The sequence below is a fragment of the Petaurus breviceps genome, unplaced genomic scaffold, assembly GCF_028583685.1.
Source record: "Petaurus breviceps papuanus isolate PSGF00001 unplaced genomic scaffold, PetGlider_PUasm1.0 90895, whole genome shotgun sequence".
Lineage (NCBI taxonomy): Eukaryota > Metazoa > Chordata > Mammalia > Diprotodontia > Petauridae > Petaurus > Petaurus breviceps.
In genome coordinates this window covers 20,868,033-20,893,391 of record NW_027187372.1, presented here as the reverse complement: position 1 = coordinate 20,893,391, position 25,359 = coordinate 20,868,033, and the positions used below count along the sequence as shown (strand labels likewise).

General features: G+C 37.2%; 1 protein-coding gene across 1 annotated transcript in view; it reads right to left on the bottom strand.

Annotated features, from left to right (window-relative positions):
• Nucleotides 1–19,092, bottom strand: part of LOC138151035 (complement factor H-like) — a 112,228-nt gene extending 93,136 nt beyond the window's left edge. The window contains exon 1 of the mRNA XM_069074470.1: nt 18,739–19,092. Within this exon, the coding sequence (XP_068930571.1) occupies nt 18,739–18,796 (58 nt within the window). The 5' untranslated portion in view covers nt 18,797–19,092. The remainder of the gene's footprint in view (nt 1–18,738) is intronic.
• Between the last annotated feature and the right edge of the window lie 6,267 nt (nt 19,093–25,359).

Below are 25,359 nucleotides of genomic sequence, written 5' to 3'. Positions count from 1 at the left end.
CCTTCCTTCCTTCCTTCCTTCCTTCCTTCCTTCCTTCCTTCCTTCCTAGCCTTCTCCTTTCTTTTTCCTTTCCTTTGTTCTTTCCAAATCCATCACTACTCCTATTACAACTTGCTTCCTTTCTAATATTAGGACAGTACAGACAGAAACAGAGAAGATATAAATTCAAGAAATATCTTAAAGCACGAACATTGAGAAAAAGACAGAGGGACTGAAATTTTTGACAATTCATATTGTCTTACATGTATTTCTGGTAATGATTCCTCAATTTATGTTTTTGTCCAGACCTGTGATTTCTTCAGGGTAGGGAGCACCTGATTTGGAAACTCCATCCACTGATTCAGATAAACAAGTCCGCTGTAGCTTAGAGCCTTAGACAGTTGTCTGAAACACTAAGAAGTGACTTGCCTAGGGTCACAAACTACTACATGTATCTGAGGCACCTTGAGTAAAAAGCTCCTTACTCCACAGCCAACTAACTGTGCCATGCTCTCTTTCATTTTCTTAAATGCTGAATTTGTTGTTCATGAATTTAATTAAATTCAGCAAGCATTAATTAAATCCCTATATGCCAGATATTATGTTAAATTTTGAAGATACAAATACAGAAATAATGCAAACCCTGCCATTGGGGAGCTCACATTCTATACAAATAAGTAAATGTAAAATAAATACAAAGTTATCTCAAGTAAAGGTAGTAGAGTGGCACTGACCACCCTAGGTTCAGGAAAGACCATTTGTAGATAGTGACACTTGACTCTGAACCTTGGAAGGAGGTAGAGATTCCAAGAGAAGAAAGAAAGTGTTCCCCAATGGAGAAGAACCTTTGTAAAAGCACCCAGGAAGTGGAATGCCCTGAACAGGAAAAGAACAAGTAGACCAAATTGATGGCTTTAATGTATTTTGATATTTTGGTGGGAATGTGAGAAGGTACAATTTTGTTTTGAACTCTGAAAAGAAAAATATACTTTTAAATTTTAAATTAAAGCCAATGTTGGAAAGTGACCAGCAATCAACAGAAGGTTTCCAACAGTGACAGTGAGCTTTCCAAAAAAAATCTGTTTCTTGCTATAGTGAAGACATTTCTTGGATGCCTTATGACGCACAGTCATTTTGTAGTTTCTACTATTTTTGAAACTGGATCACGCCAAAGTACTTGTGAAATGATATGTACTCAATGCTGTGGCATGAGTATTACCAAGAAATTCTTCACTATTTCAGATTTAGGCAAAACTTGAACAGTCCACTAGAGGGTACCCATGTTCTATCAGAAAAAAATCACAAGGTTCAAAGTAAATCCAACAAAGTTGATTATCTATTTTGTTTCTGATTTTTTCTCTTTACTTATAACATAAAAATTTAGGTTTTTTTTAAACTGGAAAGTTATCATTCATACACTATTTTGAAATACATATTTTTCCTACTTGCCATTCTCAACTGCCTCATAATAATCTGTTTTCTTGGGGAAAAAAATAAATTAGATGATTTCCAAAACCAGACACCAACATTTCAGCTGCAAGAAACTTTATGCAAGAATGCTAAAAATATCACAAATTTAGGTCTTTTTCTTTTGTTAACTGTATGCAAGAAAACTAACACAAATTTTCTTCCCTGAGAGAGTGACCAAATCTTAATGAGTCCTAGGAAGGGCCAAATGCCAGGTGTAAACCAGCAAGTTGATTTCATAAATGATGATCATAGTGGGTCTCTGAACATCAGGGCCATAGCAAAGATGATGGAACTAATTAAATAGTCTTCAAATTCTCCTCACTGGTCAGGAAGCATTATCCTGTATCACTAACCACATAGTGTTCCCTGGCCTACCAACCAGGACCTCCCTCTAATTAGGATCTTTATGGTGACAGGTAAGGTGATACAAAATCTTTGCCACATGTAAGGCCTCTGAGAGCATGAACCCTTTTCCTGTAGAGGCTGGGTAGAAACTTTCAACTACCTCTTGTCCAAAAAAAAAACCCCTAGGGGCGGCCAAGTAGCATAGAGAGTAAGAGCACCGCTCCAGTGTTGCACGGGCTCAGACACTTAGCTCCCACCCAGAAACACCTGGCTGTGTAACCTTGAGCAAGTTACTTTACCCCAATTGCTTAGGGGAGGCCAGGTGGCTCAGTGAGTAAGAGCACCAGCTCCAGTGTCGGGATGACCTGGATCAAATCTGGGCTCAGATACTCAGCACCACACCCAGAAATAACTGGCCCTGTAACCTTGAGCAAGTTACTTAACCCTGATTGCTTTAAAAAAAAAAAAAACCCTTTCAACAATGCTACCCCTTGATCCTCCAAGCCCTCCCTGAGAGGAATTGCACCAGCAAACAATGTGAAGGGACCAGACAGCTTTATATTACATTAAACAATGGGCTACAGTAATCAGTCAACAAACATTTATTGAGCACCTACTATGTTCAAGGCACTGTGCTAAGAGCTGGGGATAAAATAAGAGTTGCTTGTAGTTTAATGGGAGTGACAACAAGCAAACAAATATGTACAAAGAAGCTATATGCAAAATAAATACAATGTAATTAAAAGTAAGAAGGCTTAGAATTTAGAGGGTGAGAAAAAGGCTTCTTGTAAGAGGCAGGATTTTAGATAGAACTTAACAGATGCCTTGGAAATCAATAGGTAGAGATGAGAAGGGAAAGCATTCTAAACATGGAGGACAACCAGAGAAAATACCCAGAGCTGAAAGGTGGAGTATCTTGCTTATGGAACGGCAATGAAACCAATGTCACTGGATTGAAGAGGGGTTAATAAAATATAGGAAGACTGGAGAGGTAGATTAAGACAAGAGGAGGCTGGTTATGAAGAGCTCTGAATGCTAAACAGGGGAGTTTGTATTTGATCCTGAAGGTGATATGGAGCTACTGAACCTTTCAGGTGACTCTCCATTTTCCATCAGCTATTTTGCCTGGTTTTGACTCCCCACATCTCCTTCCTCCTCCCCACCACTTTTGTTTCCTTTTGTATACTGTCTTCCCCCATTAGATTGTCCTTGAGGGATGCAGGGACTGTCTTTCTTTTCCTTATATGTAGCCCCAGAGCTTAGCACAGTACCTAGAACATAGTAGGCATTTAATAGCTGCTTATTAAATTGAATTGAAAATTATACTTATCTAAGAGGCAACAGAAAGTCACTGAAAGTTTCTGAGTAGGGGAGTGATTTGGTCCATCTTATGTATTGGGAAAATTATTTTGGTAGTTGTACAAAGGGTGGGTTAAAGGAGGAGAGACTAGATAAGGGAGATCAGGTAAGAGGCTATTAGAGTTGTCTATGGTAGAAGTGATGAGAGACACAACTCAGGTTACAGTTTGAATGGAGAGATGAGAAAAGATGAAAGAAATATTGTGGAGGTCTAATAAACAAAACTTGGCAATTGACTGGAGGTGAAGGATGAATGAAATTAGTCATAGATGTTTCTGAGTTTTCGGTTGTGCCACCAACAAAAGTAGGGAAGTTGAGAAAAAATAAAAAGGTTTTTGAAGAAGGTGATGAGTTCTATTTTGTATTATACAGTGTATTGTGCTAGTGCTCTGTAAAGAAGAGATGTCCAGGAGAAAGGGACAATGAGATCCTGAGGAAAAGTGTCTCTGTATAAGTGGAAGGGATGGGAGAAGAGCATAAACAAGAGAGAGCATCATTTCAGAAGCCAAGTGAGGGGAGAAGGAAGGATTGGCCAGCAGTATCAAATGGTAAATAAAGATCAGGGGGGATGAAAATGCAGAAAAGGCCAGGGGATTTATCATTTAAGAGGAAATATATAGACTGACAGCTTGAGGATGAAGATCACTATCAAACATTGAAAGAGTAATTTCAGTACAATGATAGGGTTTGAAGTCAGATTGCAAGGCTTAAGGAGAAAATGGAAAATAAGGAAGTAAAAGCAATTAAGAATAGACTTTCTAGGAAAGTAGGAATGAAATAGAGGAAATAAATGGAATGACAACTTAAGGAGACAAAAGGAGTAATAAAAAGATATACAAGCTATATGCATATGCATATACACATACATATATATGTATAAAATACATGTATACCATTTCTTTTTTTTAAACAAAGATCTGCCCATTTGTTTTATTATTATTATTATTATTTGCTTTTTGGAGGAGGGAAGGTAGGGCAATTGGGGTTAAGTGACTTGCCCAAGGTCACATGGCTAATTTTTGTGTTAAGCATCTGAGGCCACATTTGAACTCAGGTCCTTCTGACTCCAGGGCTGGTGCCCTATTCACTGCACCACCTAGCCACCCCCACCATTTCTTATGACTGTATTTCATTCCAACCTTAATTCCACCTTTTAGAATCCTCTCTTCCTCAAAAGCTCCACTCAAATGACACCCTCATAGAACAAAAGTATTACATCACATTCATATATCATATTTGGTTTAATCATTCCCCAAATGATGAGCATCCATTCAGTTTCTAATTCCTTGCCAACACAAATGAAAAAAAACCCTTTTAAATTAAATACAACCTTTTAAAAATTTTGTATATGTAGACAAAATTTAATCTGTCAACAAGCATTTATAGCAATCTACAATCCTTTGTACTTTTGAATTATTTTCTATTTTCAAAAGAACTCGAGGCGATTGTTTTGCCAATTTTTTTTATAAAATAGAAGCATTTGGGTTTTTAAGAAATTAAGATCATCATGAGTTACATTTTTTAAAGCAGCATAATTACCCTAAACTTTGAAAATGGTTGAGTTCTATGTAGTGAGAAAAAGAACAGAAAGTAACAGAAACTAGGGATGATTGAAAATAGGATTCAGATTAACCTTCAAGAATTAAATCCCAAAGCTAACTAGTCCCCCCCAAACAGGCTTTTTGGAATGTGCCACATAAATGAATCATTTATAAACCCATTATGAATTCCTATTAGAATTATATACTGCCTAACATGAATATAATGTTAATGTCTAATTCTTAACTGGTTATTCAAGTTCAGACTTTTAACCCTCTTCAGTTTAGATTTTAATTTGTCATTCAAAAACATACGTTAATAGTATATTTTAAAAATATAGACATTGAATGTAATAACACATATGTGTAATGCACACATTTAATGCATTTGATAAGAGTTTATAATTACCTTTTTTCTATCAAAGGATTCAGAATCTAATTTCATACCTATTAATTGTAAAAACAATACAAAAAATAACTAAACAAAAGTTCTTATTAAAATCATGTCACTTGATATTTTGAAAACTTATTTATGTTGGCATTTAATAAATGCTCATTGATTGACTGGTCATAAATTAAATTTAGGTCATTTCCACATATAAAATCTTATTTAACTACAATTAAAAATAATTTACTGAATTCAGCCAATTCATATTTTTAGCCTTTTTCCACACAAAAAAATGACACACTACTAAAGAATAATTTTTAAAAAATAAAATTTACCAAACTATTGTTGTTGTTAAGTAGTTTTTTGGTTATTTCCAATTGTTTGTAACACCATTTGGGGTTTTCTTGGCAGAGATATTGGAACGGTTTGCCATTTCTGTCACCAGACTGAGGAAAACAGGGGTTAAGTGACTTTTCCAGGGTCACAAAGTTGGTTGGTAAGTATCAGAGTTCAGATCTGAACTCAGTTTTTTTCTGTTGTTGTTTCTTTGTTTTTTAAGGTTGACTTCAGTTTAATTTTTTTTTGCTTTGCTAACAAAAAACAGAAAAAAAAAGCATTCCAAAGCAAATTCCACCTTTAAAATAGCTATTTCATAGTATAATCATTTATTTCAGTGCTTTTTAAAATAAACTTCTTTTTGCCCCTGATGATATTTTTAAATGCCTACTGACAAAAGTAGTCTTAGGCAGCTCGGTGGCATAGTTGATAAAGAGTTGGTCTTGAAGTCAGGAGGACCTGGGTTCAAATCCAGCCCCAGACAGTTACTAGGTGAATGATCCTGGGAAAGTCATATAACTCTGTCTTGCTTCAGTTCCTAACCTGTAAAATAAGCTAGGGAAAGAAATGGTAGACCATTTCAGTATCTTTGCCAAGAAAACACCAAAAGGGTCATGAAGAGTCAGATACAAGTAAAACAATTCATCAACAACACAGATAGCCTGGTGGATAAAGCTCATTTCTTAAAAGGAATAAATATTATTTCTTTACTCTTGATCTCTCTTCTCTCACTTTCCTTTCACCCCCCCCCACAACATTTTGCAGACTTTTACTTTTCTTCCTACAGCTTTCAGAGATGTGTAAAATGAATTTAAGGTGAGAGTAGGTTGAACAGGTGTGTACCTACATATTTTCTATAATATAGGGGTATACCATTCCCTGTCTCTGAAAACTTCCTGTATTAGTTTAATAAGTTCTTAATATTACAGATTCATTCCTTTGATTGATGCCAATACCTTTGGAGTAAGATATTAAGCCATTAATACTTTATTACTAATCAATCAATGATTTATCAAACACCTACTATATATAAGGTCCTGGGCTATGTGATGGTGATGAAATTTGAAGATCCCTTTGTATTGCTAAGCTAAGAAGTACTTAGCACCTAGCTTCAAATTAAGCCTCTGCTAAAGAAACAGAAGGTATGAACCCCTGTTGCTGAAGTAACAGGAAGGAACTGAACAGGGAGGAGCAATACTGTATATAAGGAAAAACCCCAGCTGGGAAAGTCAGAATTTCCTGGAACTTGTGGTGGCGGAGCTTCTTCTGAGGGCCAGCCAAGCTGCTGAGGTTGCTGAGGATTTCCTGAGGGCCAGCTGGAGCTGCTGAGGACTTCTGAAGGCCAGCCAGAGCTGCCAAAGGAGGCATGACTGTGGTGTTGGCACTTGGTTTGTGGCTTTGTTAAGCCTTGACTTCCCAGGAATAGAGACTGTGAAGGATTTAAGGTGGACTGGACACTGTGAGCTTCAGTGTGGAACAGGAACTGCATGGAAAGCTGGACAAGGAGCTGAGAGCGGCCTGCCTTTGAACCCAGTTGACAGTTTGGTGAATTCGGGTAGGAGATGGGACCATGGAAGGGAAACCATGAAAGCTGAAAGCCTGCCCTGAGTCAAGATGAAAAGACCTTTTTCCAGAAAAGACTGAGTAGTGACTGACCCTGATGTGAGGTTTTGCTTTGGGACTCACTTTGGGAAGAGTTGTGTGATTTGGCCAGAGGAAACTCTGGACAGCCATTGAGCCCCCACCTCCCCTGTTTTGAAAACCCAGATGTTGGTGCTTCCCTCTCTGGTAACTGTAATGGTCAGACAGCTGGAAGCCCTGTCTACTGAACTGTGTTACTTTCTGTTGAGTAGTAAATGTAATTTTGTGTCCCTTAAGGAGGTAAGTCTCCTTAATGATGATTGAATGATTGAAATGTAAAGTCATGCACAAGAAGCTTTCCAGAGGACTGCTGTTGTGAACAGTTTTCAAGGTTCTGATTACACATTATAGTGAACACTATTTATTCAATAACAAATAAGAGCAAAACATTCACAAAAAAATCAAGGTACAGCATTGACAATGTTACAATTTATCACGAGTTTCATTACCATTACAGTCTACTATGAATTAGTTTATAATTCCCAGCAATAAAAACCTCAAAGTTCTAAAATAGAGGGGCAGCTAGATGGTACAGTGAATAGCACACCAGCCCTAGAGTCAGGAGGACCTGAGTTGAAATCCAGCCTCAGACACTTGACATACTTACTAGTTGTGTGACTTTGGGCAAGTCACTTAACCCCAATTGCCCTCCAAAAAAAGCAAAAAAAAAAGTTCTATAATAGGAATAAGAATGAAGTCATTGCAATTGTAGTAGGGTGAAGAAAGTCAAGTATTTGAGAGCATGAGAAATAGCCCTAAAAAGGATAATAGCTTATACTCATCTAGCCCTTTACAGAGTTGAAAGGATAAAATGAGATGATATTCATAAAGCCTTTTGCAAACCTTCGGTGATATATAATTTACTACTACTACTACTACTATTACTACTGCTACTGCTACTATTACCATCACCACCACCACCACTAAAAAGCTATTCCAAAGGGTGCTCATGTTCTCTACAAGTCCTGGCCCTCCAGAGTTCAACAGTAGAAGGTCTGCTCACAAGGGGCTTCAGAAACACCCTAATTAGATCCCTGGCCTTGAGGCACCAAAGATACTATGAGGTTAAGAGCTGAACATTTACTCTAGCACCAAGGTGTTTTCTGAGTTTTATTCAGGCCCCAATCCTTTAGTTTGAGGCCACAAGGCTGGAGAGGACCCAAAGATTAAGCTGTCTATTAGAGCCCCTCTAACTTCTCTCTCTCCCTGCTTCCTCCTCACTCTCCAGGATTTGGAGTAAGTGGCTCTGACACTTCTCTACCTCTAACTTTGGTGTTCACTCATCATAAGCCCTCTGGAGGGTGAGCACTCTCATCAAATGATTCCCACATTAAGTACTGGCAGGCAAATGTCCATCTTCTGAGTTCTTCATCTCTGTATTACAAGGAAGGTGTTTGCTGAAGAAAAATTATTTGCCCCTTCTCCTGATGCTTATACTGTCATCCTTATTATTATACTCTTATCTCATTACCTCAGTCTGACACCTCCACATATCATCTGTAGTCCTACAATTTCTTTTTTTAATTTTCTATTTTTTAAAATTTTTTTCCATTTTTCAAATGCTTTATTAACTTCTGATTTACATCATTCATTTCTGCCAGATTTTGAGTTACAAATTTTCTCCCCGTTTTTCCCCTACCTACCACCCCAAAATAGCAATCCCACAGGATATCCCCTCCTCTAATCTGCTTTCTCCCATACCCCTTTTGACTTTTCCAGTAGGGCATGGTGGATCTCTGTGGCCCACTGCCTATATATCTTATTTCCCAATTACATGTAAAATAGTATTAATAATAGTGTATATATATATATGTATGTATATATATATACACATACACACACACACACACATATATATATATTTAAACATTTGATTTTAAAACTTTGAATTCCAGATTCATTCCCTTCCTCCCTTGTGTGATAGTAATGGCAATTAAAGATTCCCCTGTATTGGCTTGGTTTTCAAATTGATTGTATTAAAACCCAGAGTTTGTTAGTCCCACCTGTGGGATGGGCTTGTTGATGTGAAAAGAAAGTCCTGAAGTGGGAGGAGCTGGTGACGTTGATTTGGAGAGACACTGGAGAGAGGCGGAAGATCTTTTTTTGGAAGCAGCACCTCGTGGAGAGAGAGAGAGACTAAGAGGATTGCTGGTGGCCGCTTTGAATTGCCCTGGACTTTTGAGACCTGCCCCCTGAGCTGCCAAGGACTGAGGAGACATGGCTGTTTTGCTGGTACTTTGTCTGTCTGTTTTGATGTTATTTTGCCAGATTTGTCCACTGGTGAAAGACTGTCCTGTTGAAGAAGTCCTGGAACCTGGCATTTGGTTAAGAAGGCCTGAGACTGTCCTGCAGACAGAGAGTGAATACTGTCCACTGGTGAGGGACAGTACTGTTGTTGCAGGGGTCTGGAGACTGTCCTGCAGACAGAATGAATACTGTCCACTGGTGAGGGACAGTACTGTTGTTGCAGGGGTCTGGGAGCCTTTCTGTTGGTTCAGAAGCCCTGAAGAAGGATTTTCTTGTTGTATGTTTACAGAAATCCTGGGAGAGGGCTTTGCTAATGTGTTCAGGGGTTCTAGGGCTGTTCTACAGACAGAGGATAAATTCATGAAGGGACTGGCAATGTATCTTATGGCCTTGCTAAGCCATGTCTCTCCAGGAACTAAGATTGCTGAGAACTTGCCTCGTGTCAAGATGAAGAAAAGACCTCCATTTGGGTATTAAGTGCTGTGTTTAAACTTGATGTAACTCTGGGGTAGATTCAATTGTGATCCAGGGGTGGGGAACTTTTGACCTTTTTGTGTTCTATGGTTGAGCAAATGAATGTATTTTACTTATGTTTGGAAACTAATCTCCATTTGAGAAGAGGGGCTTTGTGGTGGACTTAATTAAGGTATAGCCTAGGGGTGGAGAAGTATTTGGAACAGAGACTTTGTAATTGATTGAATGATTGGAAAGTCCTGGGGTGGGGTAGGCCTTGGAGATTATTTAATCACACTTAGTAAATGCTGTATTTTGAATGATGTCATGTTTTGATCTTCTCTGTTCTGGGTTTGTTACTGAATAAAATAGAGAGCACCTATGCTGGTATTTTGAACCTGGGAAGTTGCCTTTCCTTGGCATTACATTACACCTTGTCACACACCCTTACTGGGAAGATAAGCAGTTCAGTATAGGTTGTACATGTGTAGCTAATTCAAAACAATAACATAGTAGATATATTGTAAAAGACTGACTATATTTCCCTCCCTCCTATCCAACCTCCCACTTGTTCTATTCTCTACTTTGATCCCATCCATTTTCAAAAGTGAGTGCTTCCAACTTCTCTCCCCCCAAAGCTGCCCTCCCTTTCATCATCACCCCTCTCATCCCCTTCCCCCCTACTCTCCTGTAGGGTGAGATACCCTACTTAGTGTGTATTTCATTCCCTCCCCAAGCCAAATTCAATGAGAATAAGGTTGACCCATTCCCTTTTGCCTTCTTGTTCTTCCCCTCCATTGTAACCATTTTCCCTTGCCTCTTCTATATGAAATAGTTTACCCCATTCTGTCTCTCCCCATCTTCTCTCATTATATTCCCCTTTCACCTCTTAATTTCACTTTTTAAGTATCATCCCTTCCTGTTAAATTGGTCCTGTGCCCTCTACCTATGTATACTTGTAAACATATATACACATATTCACATATGTATTCATATGCCCATATACCCTCATACATAGACATATATACATATATATATATATTTCTATTCCCTTCAATTATTTTCAAACTGAGAAAAATTTCATCAGTTACAATTATTATTTTTCCATGTGGGAATGTTAATAGTTCAAGTTTGATAAGTTCCTTATGATTTCTTTTCCCTGTTTACCTTCTCATGCTTCTCGTATCTGAATGTCAAATTTTCTATTCAACTCTGGTTTTTTTAGCAAGAATGATTGAAATTCCTCTATTCCACTGAATGACCATATTTTCCCCTGAAACATGATATTCAGGTTTGCTGGGTAGGTGATTCTTGGTTTTAATCCCAGCTCCTTTGGCCTCCAGAATATCATATTCCAAGCCCTTTGATCCCTCAGTGTAGAAGCTGCCAGATCCTGAGTTATCCTGATTGTGTTTCCACAATATTCAAATTGTTTCTTCCTGGCTGCTTGTAATATTCTCTCCTTAATTTGGGAATTCCAGAACCTGGCTATAATTCTGTAGACCTCTATTTTGCCCTCTGGTTCTAAAACATCAGGGCAGTTTTCTTTGAGAACTTCCTGGAGGATGATTTCTAGGTTCTTACTTTGATCATGGCTTTCAGGTAGTCCAATAATTTTTAAATTATCTCTCCTGGATCTATTTTCAGTGGTTTTCCCCATGATATATTTCATATTGCCTTTTATTCTTTCATTTGTTTGGATCTGCTTAACAGAATCTTGATTTCTCATACAGTTATTAGCTTCCATTTGCTCCAATCTAATTCTGAAGGAATGATTCTCCTCAGTGAGCTTTTGAGATTCTTTTTCCATCTGGAAAATTCTACTTTTTAAGGCATTCTTCTCCTCATTGGCTTTTTGAGCCTCTTTTGCCAGTTGAGTTAGTCTATTTTTTAAGGTGTGATTTTCCTCAGTCAGGCTGTTGACTCTCATTTCATAATTTTCTTGCATCGTTCTCATTTCTCTTCCCAATTTTTCCTTCATTTCTTTTATCTGCTTCTTAAGGTCCTCTAAGGCCTGTAACCAGCTCGTATTTTCCTTGGAAGCTTTTGGTGCAGAAGTTCTGACTTCACTGTCTTCCTCTTGTTCCATGCTTTGCTCCTTTTTGTCCCAAAATGTTGGAATCTTCTGTCTGCTTTGTTTCCTTTGCCTGGCCATGTCGCCCTTCAGTCACTTGACCCTTGGGCTTTTTTGCCACAGTAGGACTCTGACACCAGGCAGGGGAGCTTTAATCCCAAATGCTGGGGTTTTCTCAGCTGCTGCAGGTATTAAATGGGTGCCCTCTCTGAGGTCTCCACATGCTCTGGCAAGCTGGACACACACCCCAGGATCTCTACCCTAGACGGCAATCCACATCCAAGCAGGTTAAAGCAAGAGCAATTACCCCTCAGACTGGTTGCTTGGAACCCCTACACTCTGCAGGCCAGGAGCTGAAGCTGCCACGTGGTTCTGGCTGGCTGTGCCAAGCATCTCAGCAGCTCCTCGCTCTGGAGGCAAAAGCCAATGCACTCCCGACTTAGTGGGTCCCAAAGTCCAGACTGCACTGGCCTCTCACTTTGTCCTTCACATCTATGTGTTGATAATTCTGGAAACAGCCACAGCTGCTGCTGATCTGGAGTCCCTCTGGCCAGCAGCTGATCAGACCCACCCTGGGGCTAAAACCTCTGGCTCATGTGGGCCTGGGCTTGTCTCCCAGAACGCTTTGCTGGCTGGGCTTTCCTCAGCAGGAGGTTAGCTTCTCTGTGTCATTTTGTGGGTCCTGCACCTCCAAAGTTTGTTCAGAGTCCCCTTTTTACATTGATTGGGGAAGATGGAAGCCAGAGCCTCTTGGAGGTCCTGCTTCTACTCCCCCTACTATTTCTTTATAGCCCCTGGAACCCTGGCTCTAACTAAAGCAATCAAACTCTCTTTCAATTTGAATCTCTGCACTTTACACTCAGAAGAGGGTGATTGACAGTGTCAGAAGATGCAGAGAAGTCAAGAAGAATGAGTATTTGCCAATTAAAAGATCATTAAAATTTTGGGGAAAATAGCTTCCGTCAAATAATGAAGTTGGAAGCCTGATTATAGAGAGCCTAAGAAGAGAATTAGAGGAAAGAGCACCTTTTATAAGGAGTCTTCTTAAGGAGTTTACAGAAGGGAGAAGAAGGGACCAAACATATACTAAGTACTTCCTATGTGCCAGGTACTGTGTTAAAGCATTTTATAAATATTATTGTACAAAAAGGAGGAGAGATATGGGATATTATTTCTTAGAGGTAGATGGATCAAGAAGGGGTTTTTTTGAGGAAGCACGAAATAAGAACATATTTATTTATGGGCAGTTGAGAAGAAGCCAGTAGACATGGAGCGACTGAAAATTAGTGACAAGGTGGGGATGATGGAGGGGGCAATCTGTTGGAGAAGATGGGAGAGGAAATTACCTTGACAAGAATGACCACCTTATTACTTGAGACAGGGGTGAAACAGGAGAAAGTGACAGAAGACATCTGGGTGGTATGAGATGAAAAAGATGGGAGAATAATAGCTCTTGGTGAAATGTCTGACAAAGTTCTCAGTTGAGAAGGTAAGGGGAGGAAGAAGCACCACAGGAGGACTGGGGGGGAATTCAAAGGTTTGGAAAAGTCACAGTGGTGAGTGGGATAGTGACTCAACTAGGGAGATATAAAGAGATTACTTTTCCACTGTTCCTTAAATTTACTTGAAAGCTTAGCTCAGGTATCACTTCTTAGGAGGTTTTCTTAAACCACTATGTGATAGTATATTCTTCCTCCTTAAATTATAGTCAATCCTCAAATTTTGAGGGAGGAGAAGGTAACATTCCTAGAAAACTACATGAAAGTCAAAAACACAAATATTGATATTTTGAAACTATAGGAAATAGGAATTTACGTTCCCTAAACCACCAAAAGCAGTCATCTTTAGCTAGAGATTGCTGAAAATACACTGAATATGCTGAAAATACATTCATTGTTGAAAAAATGTTCTTTATAACAAATCATCAGTTCTAATAATATGCACTGTTCCTAACACAGTTACTATGAAATAACCCATAAAATGCAGCACACAAAATAAAATTGTTAACATGTAAAACATTTTTCTGGTTAGCAATTCCATAGAATACTGTGATCTTTTGTGCTGACATCTCAATTTAAAAAAAAAAATTGACTTCAAAGAATATTCACTTTTCAATACACATGAAACCTACAGTACCATAAATACTTTCCTCCTTTTTGCAGATTTAATGAATCATTGATTTGTTAACACCAAATCTGAGGAGACTATGGCTGCAGACGTTGTGGCATGAGGTTTATCTAACACCTTTATTTTTTGACTAACATGAATCACTGACTGAATGCTTGGTCTTAGAGCCCAAAGGACTTACACTATGCATTGGCATAACTGCAACATAAAGTTTGAGTTTCAAAGGCAAACAATGAAAATATGCAACAAATGTATAGGGAACTCTTGAAAAGAGTATGGTGAACAAGACTAGTGATGTGCCTAGGATACCAGCTGATCCACAAATGTGCACATTATGCCACTCATTTTTTCCCTCTACTGCAGATAGTCTTGAATGTACAGTTGCCAATGAAAAGTGAAAATGAAGTTACTAATAAAATAGCATAAATGTTGAGGATTGCCTGTATTTTGTATTTATCTTCCCAGTCAAATGTAAACTCCAGTGTCTACTATTATTTTACATGTTGTAAGTGCTTTAAAATGTTTGTTCAATTGCATTGAACCTTAAGAGTTTTATAGTAAAACTTTACTATCCCCATTTTACAGATGAAGAAATTGAAATTTAGAGATGTAAAGTGAGATCCACAGCATATGACTTTAGAGCTCAAAGGGACTTTAGACATCACCTAGTACAACCTTCCCATTTTACAGATGAATAAACTGAGGCCTAGAATGGTTATGGGATATGCCCAAGGAACCATAATATTGTCAAAGATAGGATTGAACCCCAGATTTTCTGACACCTATACATTACTCTTTCCATGATTATATCCCTTCAACTGATCTAATAAAGGTTACATGTGATGGATGCTAAAGCAACAATTCTTTCCATAGGAAAAGAAAATTTGATTTTTGGTGTCAGACCAAATAATATGAACTATATTTTTTGCTTTTCTAGTAGCCATTGGGTGCTACAAAATAGAAATCATTTTAAAGTGAGTCAGTTTCATTTCTGATATGTCAGAAAATTACAGAGATCACTTGGCCACACAGCTAGTAAGTGGCAGAGCCAGAACCCAAACTTAGTTCATACAATACAGATTTAGAGGTAGAAAAGATCTTATCTAATTTCAGATATGCCCCTCAAAATTTCTAACAATGTGCCACAGAACTCTGTTCTTTAAAATCAATAGTTATTGCACATTTTATCATCAACTTAGAGGATTCTTGTGCAATTCAATACCACATCTAATTCAACCATCTTATTTTTACAGATAAGGAAAGCGAGTCCTCATAGAAGCAAAGAGACTTACCCAAAGTTACAAAGATACTAAATAGCAGAACCATTATTCTAACTCAGATTCTTAAGATCCAAGTTCAAACTCATTCCATCATATCTTTCTGACTCCCTCCTTATTTTATACTCTTTCCATTATATCACACTGCTTCTGTGAGTGGAACATCAACATGGGGGATACTGGTAGCCATGGAATATTAAGAGAAGGAGGAGAAAGATACTGAAAGCAGAGTTGGGAAACCAAACCAATTTTTGTCCATTTTATAATTTGCTTCAGCCATCAATGAACTTATAGGAGATAAACATAAAGAAGAGAAGAGTATCTAGACTGGTGATGGTGAGCAAAGGAGAAGATTTTTTCCTGGACATTAGCCCGACAGCCAAGGAGGCTGAAAAAAAGCCAAAAGTTTTCACCATGGAAAACAGAATGTCCAGGACTTGATAGTTTTCCTAGATTTGAGGGCAAACAGTCTTCAAAAATGTGTTTTTCAATGTAACAAATCACAGTGAACGCTCACCTATGTGACTCAAGAAGCCTGATCATCTCAGTCACCTAGATATTTTTGACTGGAATCAAAGGTAAAATGAGAGTACAGAACAGGGGTCAAAGGCAGAACCGGGCTGATAGGAAGGAATTTCTTAAGAAGAGAATGACAAAATTGACTTAAGTAGCAATACAACCCACAACATAAAAAGTGTAATGGGCATGGATGAGAACCATGATTAAAATCATGACCATATGTAACAGGAAGCAATAGAAAATAATTGTCTCTACTATTCAGATTTTTACATATATGATTGTTCTCAGTCCTGAGCAATCTAAGTATTTCAGGTTCTACAGATACACTGTACTACATCTTCATTTTTCAAAGGTGTTTATAAAATTTTAACCTGATATCCTTGTTAAAAAAAAAAAAAGATGAAGAAACAGGGAATGAATGCATCATAGTCCTATCAGATAAGTTCACAAAAGTTTGGACTAGATATACCTAAAAAAATTTCTAACAATGTGCCACAGTTCTCTGCCCTTTGCATTATATAGGTATTCCACATTTTATCATCAACAACTTGGAGGAGTTCCCTATAGTTCAATACTGTGTGTGTGTGTGTGTGTGTGTGTGTGTGTGTCTCAAGGTCCTACTCTGTTCAAGACAGTATGTTAGGTGCTAGAAATATGGATAACAATATAGTCCTTGTTATCAAGATTATATTTTACTAGGAGAGATAAGACAGATAAATCAATAAATAAAGCAAAACGTAAAATCTGATATTTCCACGTGATAATGGGATTTAAGAGAAATTGAAGAGACCAGGGGAGGCTTCATGGTAGAGGAATTATTGGTTCTAGATTCAGGCTTTGAAAGAATATAATATATTTCAGGCACACGGACCATCTTTGCAAATATGTGAAAGCACAGCAGGGAAGGATAATACCTTTTATTTTTATAACACTTTCATTTCCAAATATACATATCATAATGCCTCCCCCATATACACACCATCCCTTGCAACAAAGATTTTTAAAAGACAAAAAAATAGAATTTAGGAAAATTAACATATCAAATATAACTGACAGAATATATATGTATACATACATACATATATAGTGTTGTATATAGGTGTGTGCGGATTATATATATATGATATATATATATATATATATATATAATATTCCATATTTTGTAGTCTTTGTCCTTAGCAGAGAAAGGAGGGAGGTAAGCATTTGCAACTTTTCTCTAGAGCCAAGATGTATCATTGTAATTATGTTTAGTTTGGTTTTTGTTGGTGGTAGTGGTCAGCCACTCTCCCATTTTTGAAAGCTTATTGCTACCTTTAGCTATGCTAGGCCCTCTCTCTCATGCCTCATATCTAATCAACTAACTTGTACTATTTATTCTGCCTTACTCTGTATTCCCTATCCCTACCACGTATGAGTGTAGGTCTTCATTACCACCTACCTTATAGATAAATATATAAACATAAAATAAATACATAATTGAATAATGTTTAAACTCCTTAAATCTTACATTCAAGATCCTTCAAAATCTGGCACCACACTGTCTAAACTTTATTCCTATTACTTACTTGCCACATACTCTGTCTTCCAGTCTAAATCAAGTTACCACCTCCTCCACCCCATACTTCACCCCCCCCCATCCCATTCTTAACATGGCTAATGCTTTCCTGCCTTAATTCACTTTTTTCCCTCTATTTCCTATGCCTAGGATTTCCAACAATGCCTCCCCTACCCCTACACAAATACATGCTGGTTTGTTTAATCCTTTAAAGGATTCAACTCAACCTTTAAATTAAGAGTTTTTAACCTGGGATCTTTGAACTTTAAATATATACATATAAAGATATTATATAGAGAGCAGATTTCTCATGATCATAAGAAAATAATAGTTAACATATATATACTGCTTTAAGGTTTGTAAAACATTCTACATATAATATCTTATTAGATCATCACAAAAACCTTGCAAGGTAGGTACTAACAGTATGAAGCCCAAAGTGATTATGTGAATTGTTCGCTGTCACACATTTAGTCAGTGCTAGTGGCAGGATTTGAACCCAAATCTCTATTGACTTCAAATTCAGAACTCTTCATACTACATCATAACTTCCTCCTCAAATAAAAGATGCTTGATGAAGTTTGATGAAATAGATACATCAAATATTAATCCTAGTTATTTTATATGCACCATCAAAGTAAAGTACCCAAAGGTAAACCCACCAATTTGCTGTGAAACACTAGAGCTCATTTAAAATATGTGTGATAACAGAAGCTCATTCATCAGTTTTCTCACTATACTGAGAAAGGCCTGTTTCATTGTGTTTTCTTACCAGAATATTGCATTTAGTAGAGGATTTTCCTGCAATTCATATTAAAAATAATTCCTTGAAAGGAACATAATTATGGAATGAAGTTATCAGTTCATAGCCTGAATTTCCTACCAACTTGAATTGATGCTATTTTTACAGAAGTAATATATTATGATATATTAGAATTATTTTCAAAAAAGCAAAGAAAACAAAACACCAAGGACATTGTAAACAAAAAATACATTGATCTCTCGGCATAGTTACTATCTAGGCAAGCTATCAATCCAGTAATAATAGTATGGATTTTGTCTCTGACATTTCATGTAAATATTCCCAGAAGAGTAAAGGAATAACTCAGCAAAATAAATTTTTTAAGGAATATTTTACTTATTGAATCAAGAAAGGGGATTCTTTAAGAAACTTAGTACTTCAAAATGACTACTTCAAAAAATAATTTTATAATATTTACCTGGAATTAAAAAAATGAAAAGAAACATCTAAATGTGCTACTGAAACAATCAACATTTTACAATATCCTTATGTGCATGAACTATAGAAATAAACAAGAATGTAATTATAATCTATAATTTGATCTCTCCCTCCCCCAGTACTTCTCTGTAAAGTATATTAACAAATGTTTCTTAGTTTCCTTAGAAGGAACCAAAATCCTGTCCCTTACCTTGTGCAGCACAGATAGTCCATAATAAAGGTAAAACAATCTTTACTGGAAATCTCATTTTTTGGACCTGGAAGCAAGATACATTTAGGAGCTAGATATTGCTGATACCATGTAATGTTCTCTTTTGAGTGCTCCAAGTGAGATCCTGTTTCAAACAGAAGTTGAAAATATGCTGCCTGAATAAAGTCCACTAACTAAATGTCCCACCTACTAGAAACTGGAACAAAACTAGGGAAAACACACACACACACACACACACACACACACACACACACACACACACACACAAAACAAACCACCCAACAAAAATCAAACCACAAAACTCAACAAGTCTTCTTTCATTCCTTGCCAGGGTATGAACAGAATTCTCTGTGTCCTCCCACTCACTGTTAAAGTTGTGACCTCCACTCTGATTTGTCATTAAAAATACAGGCATGTTCTGAGTTGGATTATTTTCAAGTTCCCAGATTGTTCAAAGAATCAGTTAAAGAATACTTTCTGTATGCACCCCACCTCCCATTTACTGAAACCAAATGACTACTTAATTAAACCTATTCAGAAAGGGGGGCAGTAAGAGGAACAGAGGGGAAGTAAATAGTTACCTTTTTTTTAAATCTTTCATTTACAGTACTTCAGATTGACCAATACTTTCACAATCGACTCAGATAACTTGTGTAAACTTTGCAAAGAATTCAGTTCTGACCTATCCCGTTGCCTCCTTCTTTGGCAACCCATTAATTTTATTCCCCACCCCAGTAACATTATATTTATTTATAAAACAACTGATTCCCACTCAGTCCTAGCAAATCAGTGTAATAATCTAAATCATGAAAAATAGAAAAATCAGGGCTACTAAATTTCCCAAACTACAAAAATCTGACAAAACAGGTTCTTTTTTCTTTTTCTCTATGCAATATAATTTTATCTGGGTTTTATTCCCCAAGCCAATGTTCTATATTTATTTTTTTAAGTTAGGTAAAGTCCTGGAATGGCTATATTACTTGAAGGAGAAAACTCACCAGGAAACAAAAGATATCTTATGGGCAACCGAGTCACATTTGAAATCTCAACCATTACTTGAAATTTTTAAGTAATGTTCTACAATGACTCCTGTTTTAACATAGTATATTCATTCCAACCTTCCATTTACCTTTCTGAAAGAGCCATCTTAGTCTTGAAATTATCTCTAAAGCTAATACTAGGACTACTCTTATGGACTGAGTCTATCATTCATTCAGCCCACAAACTTTTATAAAGCATTTACTATGTAAAGACACATTGTGAATAGAAAATTTACTAAGATGAGGTCATGTTCTAAAGGAACTTTCAAACAATGGGCATACTTTGAATTTGGGTAAATAAAAGGAAGATCACAGGGTCCTCACTTATGATTTTTTTTTGAGACCCAGTTTTTCACTTTAATAATCACAAGAAATTAGAGTGTTCTCTTGATGCATTTAGTATATTTGTATATCTTGTGAGACTGTTAAAATTACAGCAAATATGTTGATCTTTTACTGCAATGCAGTTATTTACTACTTTTTGTTTCATCATGCTTCTGTAAAACATTCTATTTATCCTATCTTTTTATTCAATTTTATTTTTAAAATTTTTAAGCATTTATTTTTTTCTGCTTTCCATCTCCTCAGCTCACTGAAAAAAAGAAAAGAAAAACAAAAGTCCTGTGAAAATAAGCACAGTCAAACAACAAATTTCCATTGATCATATCCAAAAATATGTCTCATTCTCCATATTAGTTCATCATTTCTCAGTCAGGAAGTAAGTTATAAGAACTATGGAGTCATAATCGATTACTGTGTTTATCAGTGTTCAAGTCTTTTTTTTTTTTTAAAAAAAAAAAGCTTGGTTTTGGGGCGGCCAGGTAGCACAGCGAGTAAGAGCACTGGCTCCAAGTGTTGAGAAAACCTGGAGATCGAATCCCGGGCTCAGACACTTAGCACCCACCCAGAAACACCTGGCCGTGTAACCTTGAGCAAGTTACTTAACCCCAATTGCTTAGGGGTGGGCGGGTGGCTCAGCGAGTAAGAGCACTGACTCCAGTGTCGGGATGACCTGGATCAAATCCAGGCTCAGATACTCAGCACTACACCCAGAAATAATTGGCTGTGTAACCTTGAGCAAGTTACTTAACCCTGATTGCTTTAAAAAAAAAAAAAAACGCTTGGTTTTATAATGTTGTTATTATAGTATAAATTGTTCTCTTGGTTTTGCCTTTTATTGAATATAATTTTTGTTGCCAGTGATCAGTCTTCTCTACCATTCCTTTTGCAGCTTTCACCTCTGTCTAACTAGAACTTTAAAAACAAAAAACAAAAGGGGCAGCTAGGTGGCTCTGTCAATAGAGCACTGGCCCTGAAGTTAGGAGGAACTGAGTTCAAATTTGGCCTCAGACACTTAACACTTAATTAGCCTTGTGACCTTGGCCAAGTCACTTAACCCCAATTGCCCTGACTCCCCCCCTCCAAAATGCAAAAACAAAAACAAAAACAAAAAAAACACCAAAAACTCATTATTCCAGTCTTGTTTCATGGGCTGGAACTTTTTGTTACAGTCAGGTTCTGCTTGCTTCTATCAGGCTTACCAGAAGGCCCATTTTCCTCGCCTGTTTTGTCTGGGGCCCTCCCACTATGTTCTTCAGGTACTGAGTGTTAGAGTCTTTAAAAACTACAAAGGCAGTTTGGAGTAGAGAGTTGCAGACTTTCAGCAAACCTTATGTGGCCTGATCAAGAGTACATTCTGCTTCTGTCTTCCAGGCTCCAGGGCCTAATTTGAATCTAGGCCCTACAGTGGCAGACTTGTCCCTGAGTGGTTCTCCTAGAAAGAATAGTAGGTCCTAAACCCTTTCAGCTCTCTGGAATTTTTAGTAGGCTCAGGGTTAAGTCTATAATCCATTCTTGGTACGCTACTTGCCTAGAACTCTGGGCCTGAAGTTCATTGTGCTCTTCGTGACCTTGTTTTGCTATACTAGCTAGGAACTCTGGGGGTTGTCTCTGGTACTCCCAGTGTTACTTGCCTACGTTGGATTTCTGGGTACTGATACCCATGATAATAGCCAATACCAGAGTTCCAGAATTCCTGTCCTAGCCACTTGCCTGTAAGTTGAAATTTCCATCTTGTGATGGAAAGATGACCCACTGTAATTTCTCCTTCAATTTCATGATTACTATTCCTGGCTTTCTTCTTAGATTGTTGTAGGAGTAGTTTTGATCTCTTCTGCTTTCTCATAGGCATAAAGATAAAAAGAAAATATTCTTTTAAAAAAACATTTAAAATACTGCCTTTTATACAAGTAAAAATTAGTTTTCCTATTTGGGTTTATAAAGCAATAGTGTTATACCAGGGTCCAATAAAAATTCAACTATGAGTTTACTTATTTGTCTAATTCTTTTTTTTTTCTTTTGCTTTTTGGAGTGGGGAAGGCAGGGCAATTGGGGTTGACTTGCCCAACATCACATGGCTAATACATGTTAGGTGTCTGAGGCCAGATTTGAACTCAGGTCCTCCTGATTCCAGGGCTGGTGCTCTGTTCACTGCACCACCTAGCTGCCCCTATTTGTTTATTTCTTTTACTTCTTGTAGTTGAAAAGTAGAAAGTTATATTTTAATAAAAAGATAATGGAATTAGACAAAAGATGACTCCCCAAATTAAAAAAAAACTTTAAATTTCCCTTTCTTAAGAAAATCTAGAATTTAATGACACTAATTAATGACAATGCATTTTACCTAATGAATAAATCTAGTAAATCTAGTCTGGAGAATAAAAAATCAAGACATTTACTTAGTAAGATATGTTACCAGTGATGATGATAATGATGCCCTTCTCCTTTTTTTAGGTTTACCCTGTTTCCAACACTTTCATCCTAGCCCTACACCTATAGGCTCAATATTGGTTTGAAAATGTTGTATATAAATGGTAAATAAATAGTACAATAATAATAACAGGTTTGAAACGTGTCCTGAATCCTATCAAAAAAGATGGGAAGAAGGAGATAACACTGATAATGATGATGATGGTAATGGTAGTCATACTGGTGGTAGTGATGGGGATGTGTGTATACATATGTATATGTATGCATGTTACTTTTCAAGTTATCAGGCACTTCAGGCTTCTAATCAAAGCATAGCTGAAGTAACACAGAATAGTTAAAGTAGGCCAAGGGCAGGCAAGGTAGAATAATATTGTACTTGAAATCAAGAAGAAGTCACTTAACCATTCTAAGCCTCAGTTTCCTCATCTGTAAAATGAAGGGGTAGACTCTACAACAGTTCTTCTGGAAAGGCTGAGACAGGCTGCTTTGCAAGTAGGCCCCAGATACCAAGAACCACGGAATTGTATTTCTTTCTGGCATAGTTTTTGCTATAATGGGAATTTTAAGAAACTCTCAAACTGAGGGACAGGGGGAACACACACCAAGAGGAGGGGGTGACAGCATTCCTCCCAGCTTTGGAGGACTGGGGGCTGGTAGCAGTGATAATGACATTGCTAATTCCTCTCCTCAAACCCACACCTCTTCCTGGGAAACTGAGGGGTGAAAGTTATGCCTATTCTGTGTTGCCAAATGGTGTGCTAATAAATGAAGGAACATTGTTAAAACAGATGACTCATAACCTCCTTGAGGCCAGGGAGTGTTTATTTTTGTCTTTGTATCTCCAGGGCCTAGAACAGTGCTTGTAATTAAGAGATGTTTCATATGTATTTCTTCAACATATCAGATTGAAAACCGTGACAAAATTGTCATTCATATGTTAACAGGAGACCATAGGAGGTATCTATGGTAGAAAATGACAAAGTATGCAACAAGAACCTGTTCCAATCACTACATTTGACTTCTGGATTTCTTTTAGCAGAAACATCAATGCATTATCTATGTTAATTTGACAATACTAGCTACAAGATCTGGAAGCTTCAGGGCCAAGTTTGGTTCACTGAAACTTGATTTTTAAAGTATTGAATATGTGTGAAAAATGGATAGAGAATAAGAAACTGAATGTTGAGTAAAATTAGCAGCAGCAATCTTTTTTTCTTTTTTGCCTATTATATGCTAGAGATACAAATGTGTATAAGATAAGGATCTGTAATCCAGAAGGATTTGTAATCCAGGTAGGGAGATGGGACATATACATAAAAAGGCAAATAATAATAATAGTTAATATTTATGTATAATTAACTCTGTACCAAGAACTCTGCAGTTATTAACTCATTTGATCCTCACAACCCTGGGATGGAGGTATTATTTTTATCTTCATTTTACAGATAAGGAAACCTGGACAAAAAGAAGTGACTAGTCCTGGGTCACACACCTAGTAAGTGTCTGAGGTTAGATTTGAACTTTGGTCTTCCTGACTCTAGGCCTGGCATTTTACCTAATGTAATACCTGAGAAGGCATTTACTCAGGCTTAAATGAGTGGGAGAGACAAAAAGTACTTCAGGTATACAGAGGAGAAGGGGGTCATGGAATTCTGGGGTTGTCCAGAAAGACCAGAATTGGGGCAGACTTTAAAAGAAAACAAAATTAGGTTTATAGAGAACAGAAGAATAATGTAGGAGGAATAGTTGACAAATAAGAAGGGTCAACTTTTGATGGACATTGAATAAATATTTCAATTTAATTCAGCAAGCATGTATTAAGCATTCTTATATGCCTGGCACTATGCTAAGTACTGGGAATACAAAGAGAAAAGGAAAAACCCTCCTATTCAGAAGCTAACAATTTGCCATGATCAATATTCGAATAATGTTGCCCTGGCCAATGCTGTTTTCACAATAGTATCAATACATTTTATCTAAAACCAGTCAATTGTGATAAACCTGAAGGTCTAACTGACCCCTGTAATATTATTTTCTCTAATGTTATGTTTTCTTAGAACCAATTCATGATATTAGGCAGGATAGTATTTCTACACTTCAAGGATCTATTATTTGCCCTCCATAAACGTTTGGGAGTTATATTATAATTATTTTATGACTTGGGAAATAGAATTTAACTTGAATGAAAAGACATTCAAAGTTGCTATTGTCTTTTAAAGGGAAGGGGGGAGAACTAGCAAATAGATATTGCAAAATGCTTCAATCTACTGGTTGTGAGAAGACATTAAGAGCAGCTATTCTATGATGATATATGACATGTTTATCATTCCACTAATCTACTGGACTTCTGCCACTTGGAAATTATTTGTCCATCTGCTCAGATAGACACAATTGGTAGATTCTGTCTGGAGATTTTGCTAATGATATTTGTATCTGACACATCCTCTCAATTTATTCTTTTTTTTTTTTAAAGCAATCAGGGTTAAGTAACTTGCTCAAGGTTACACGGCCAGTTATTTCTGGGTGTGGTGCTGAGTATCTGAGCCTGGCATTCGATCCAGGTCATCCCGACACTGGAGCCCTTGCTCTTACTCGCTGAGCCACCTGGCCTCCCCCTCTCAATTTATTCTTTAGATTTATAGCCTACCTTAGTTTTCACAGCTTTGTTAACATATCCCTGCCACGAAAAGTGTCTTATCTGACTTCTATGTTTGTACTCAAAAGTTTTTGCCTAATCTGATGAAATCTGAATTCATAGTCCCTTCCCTGCCCAAGCAGGTGCCAGCTCTGG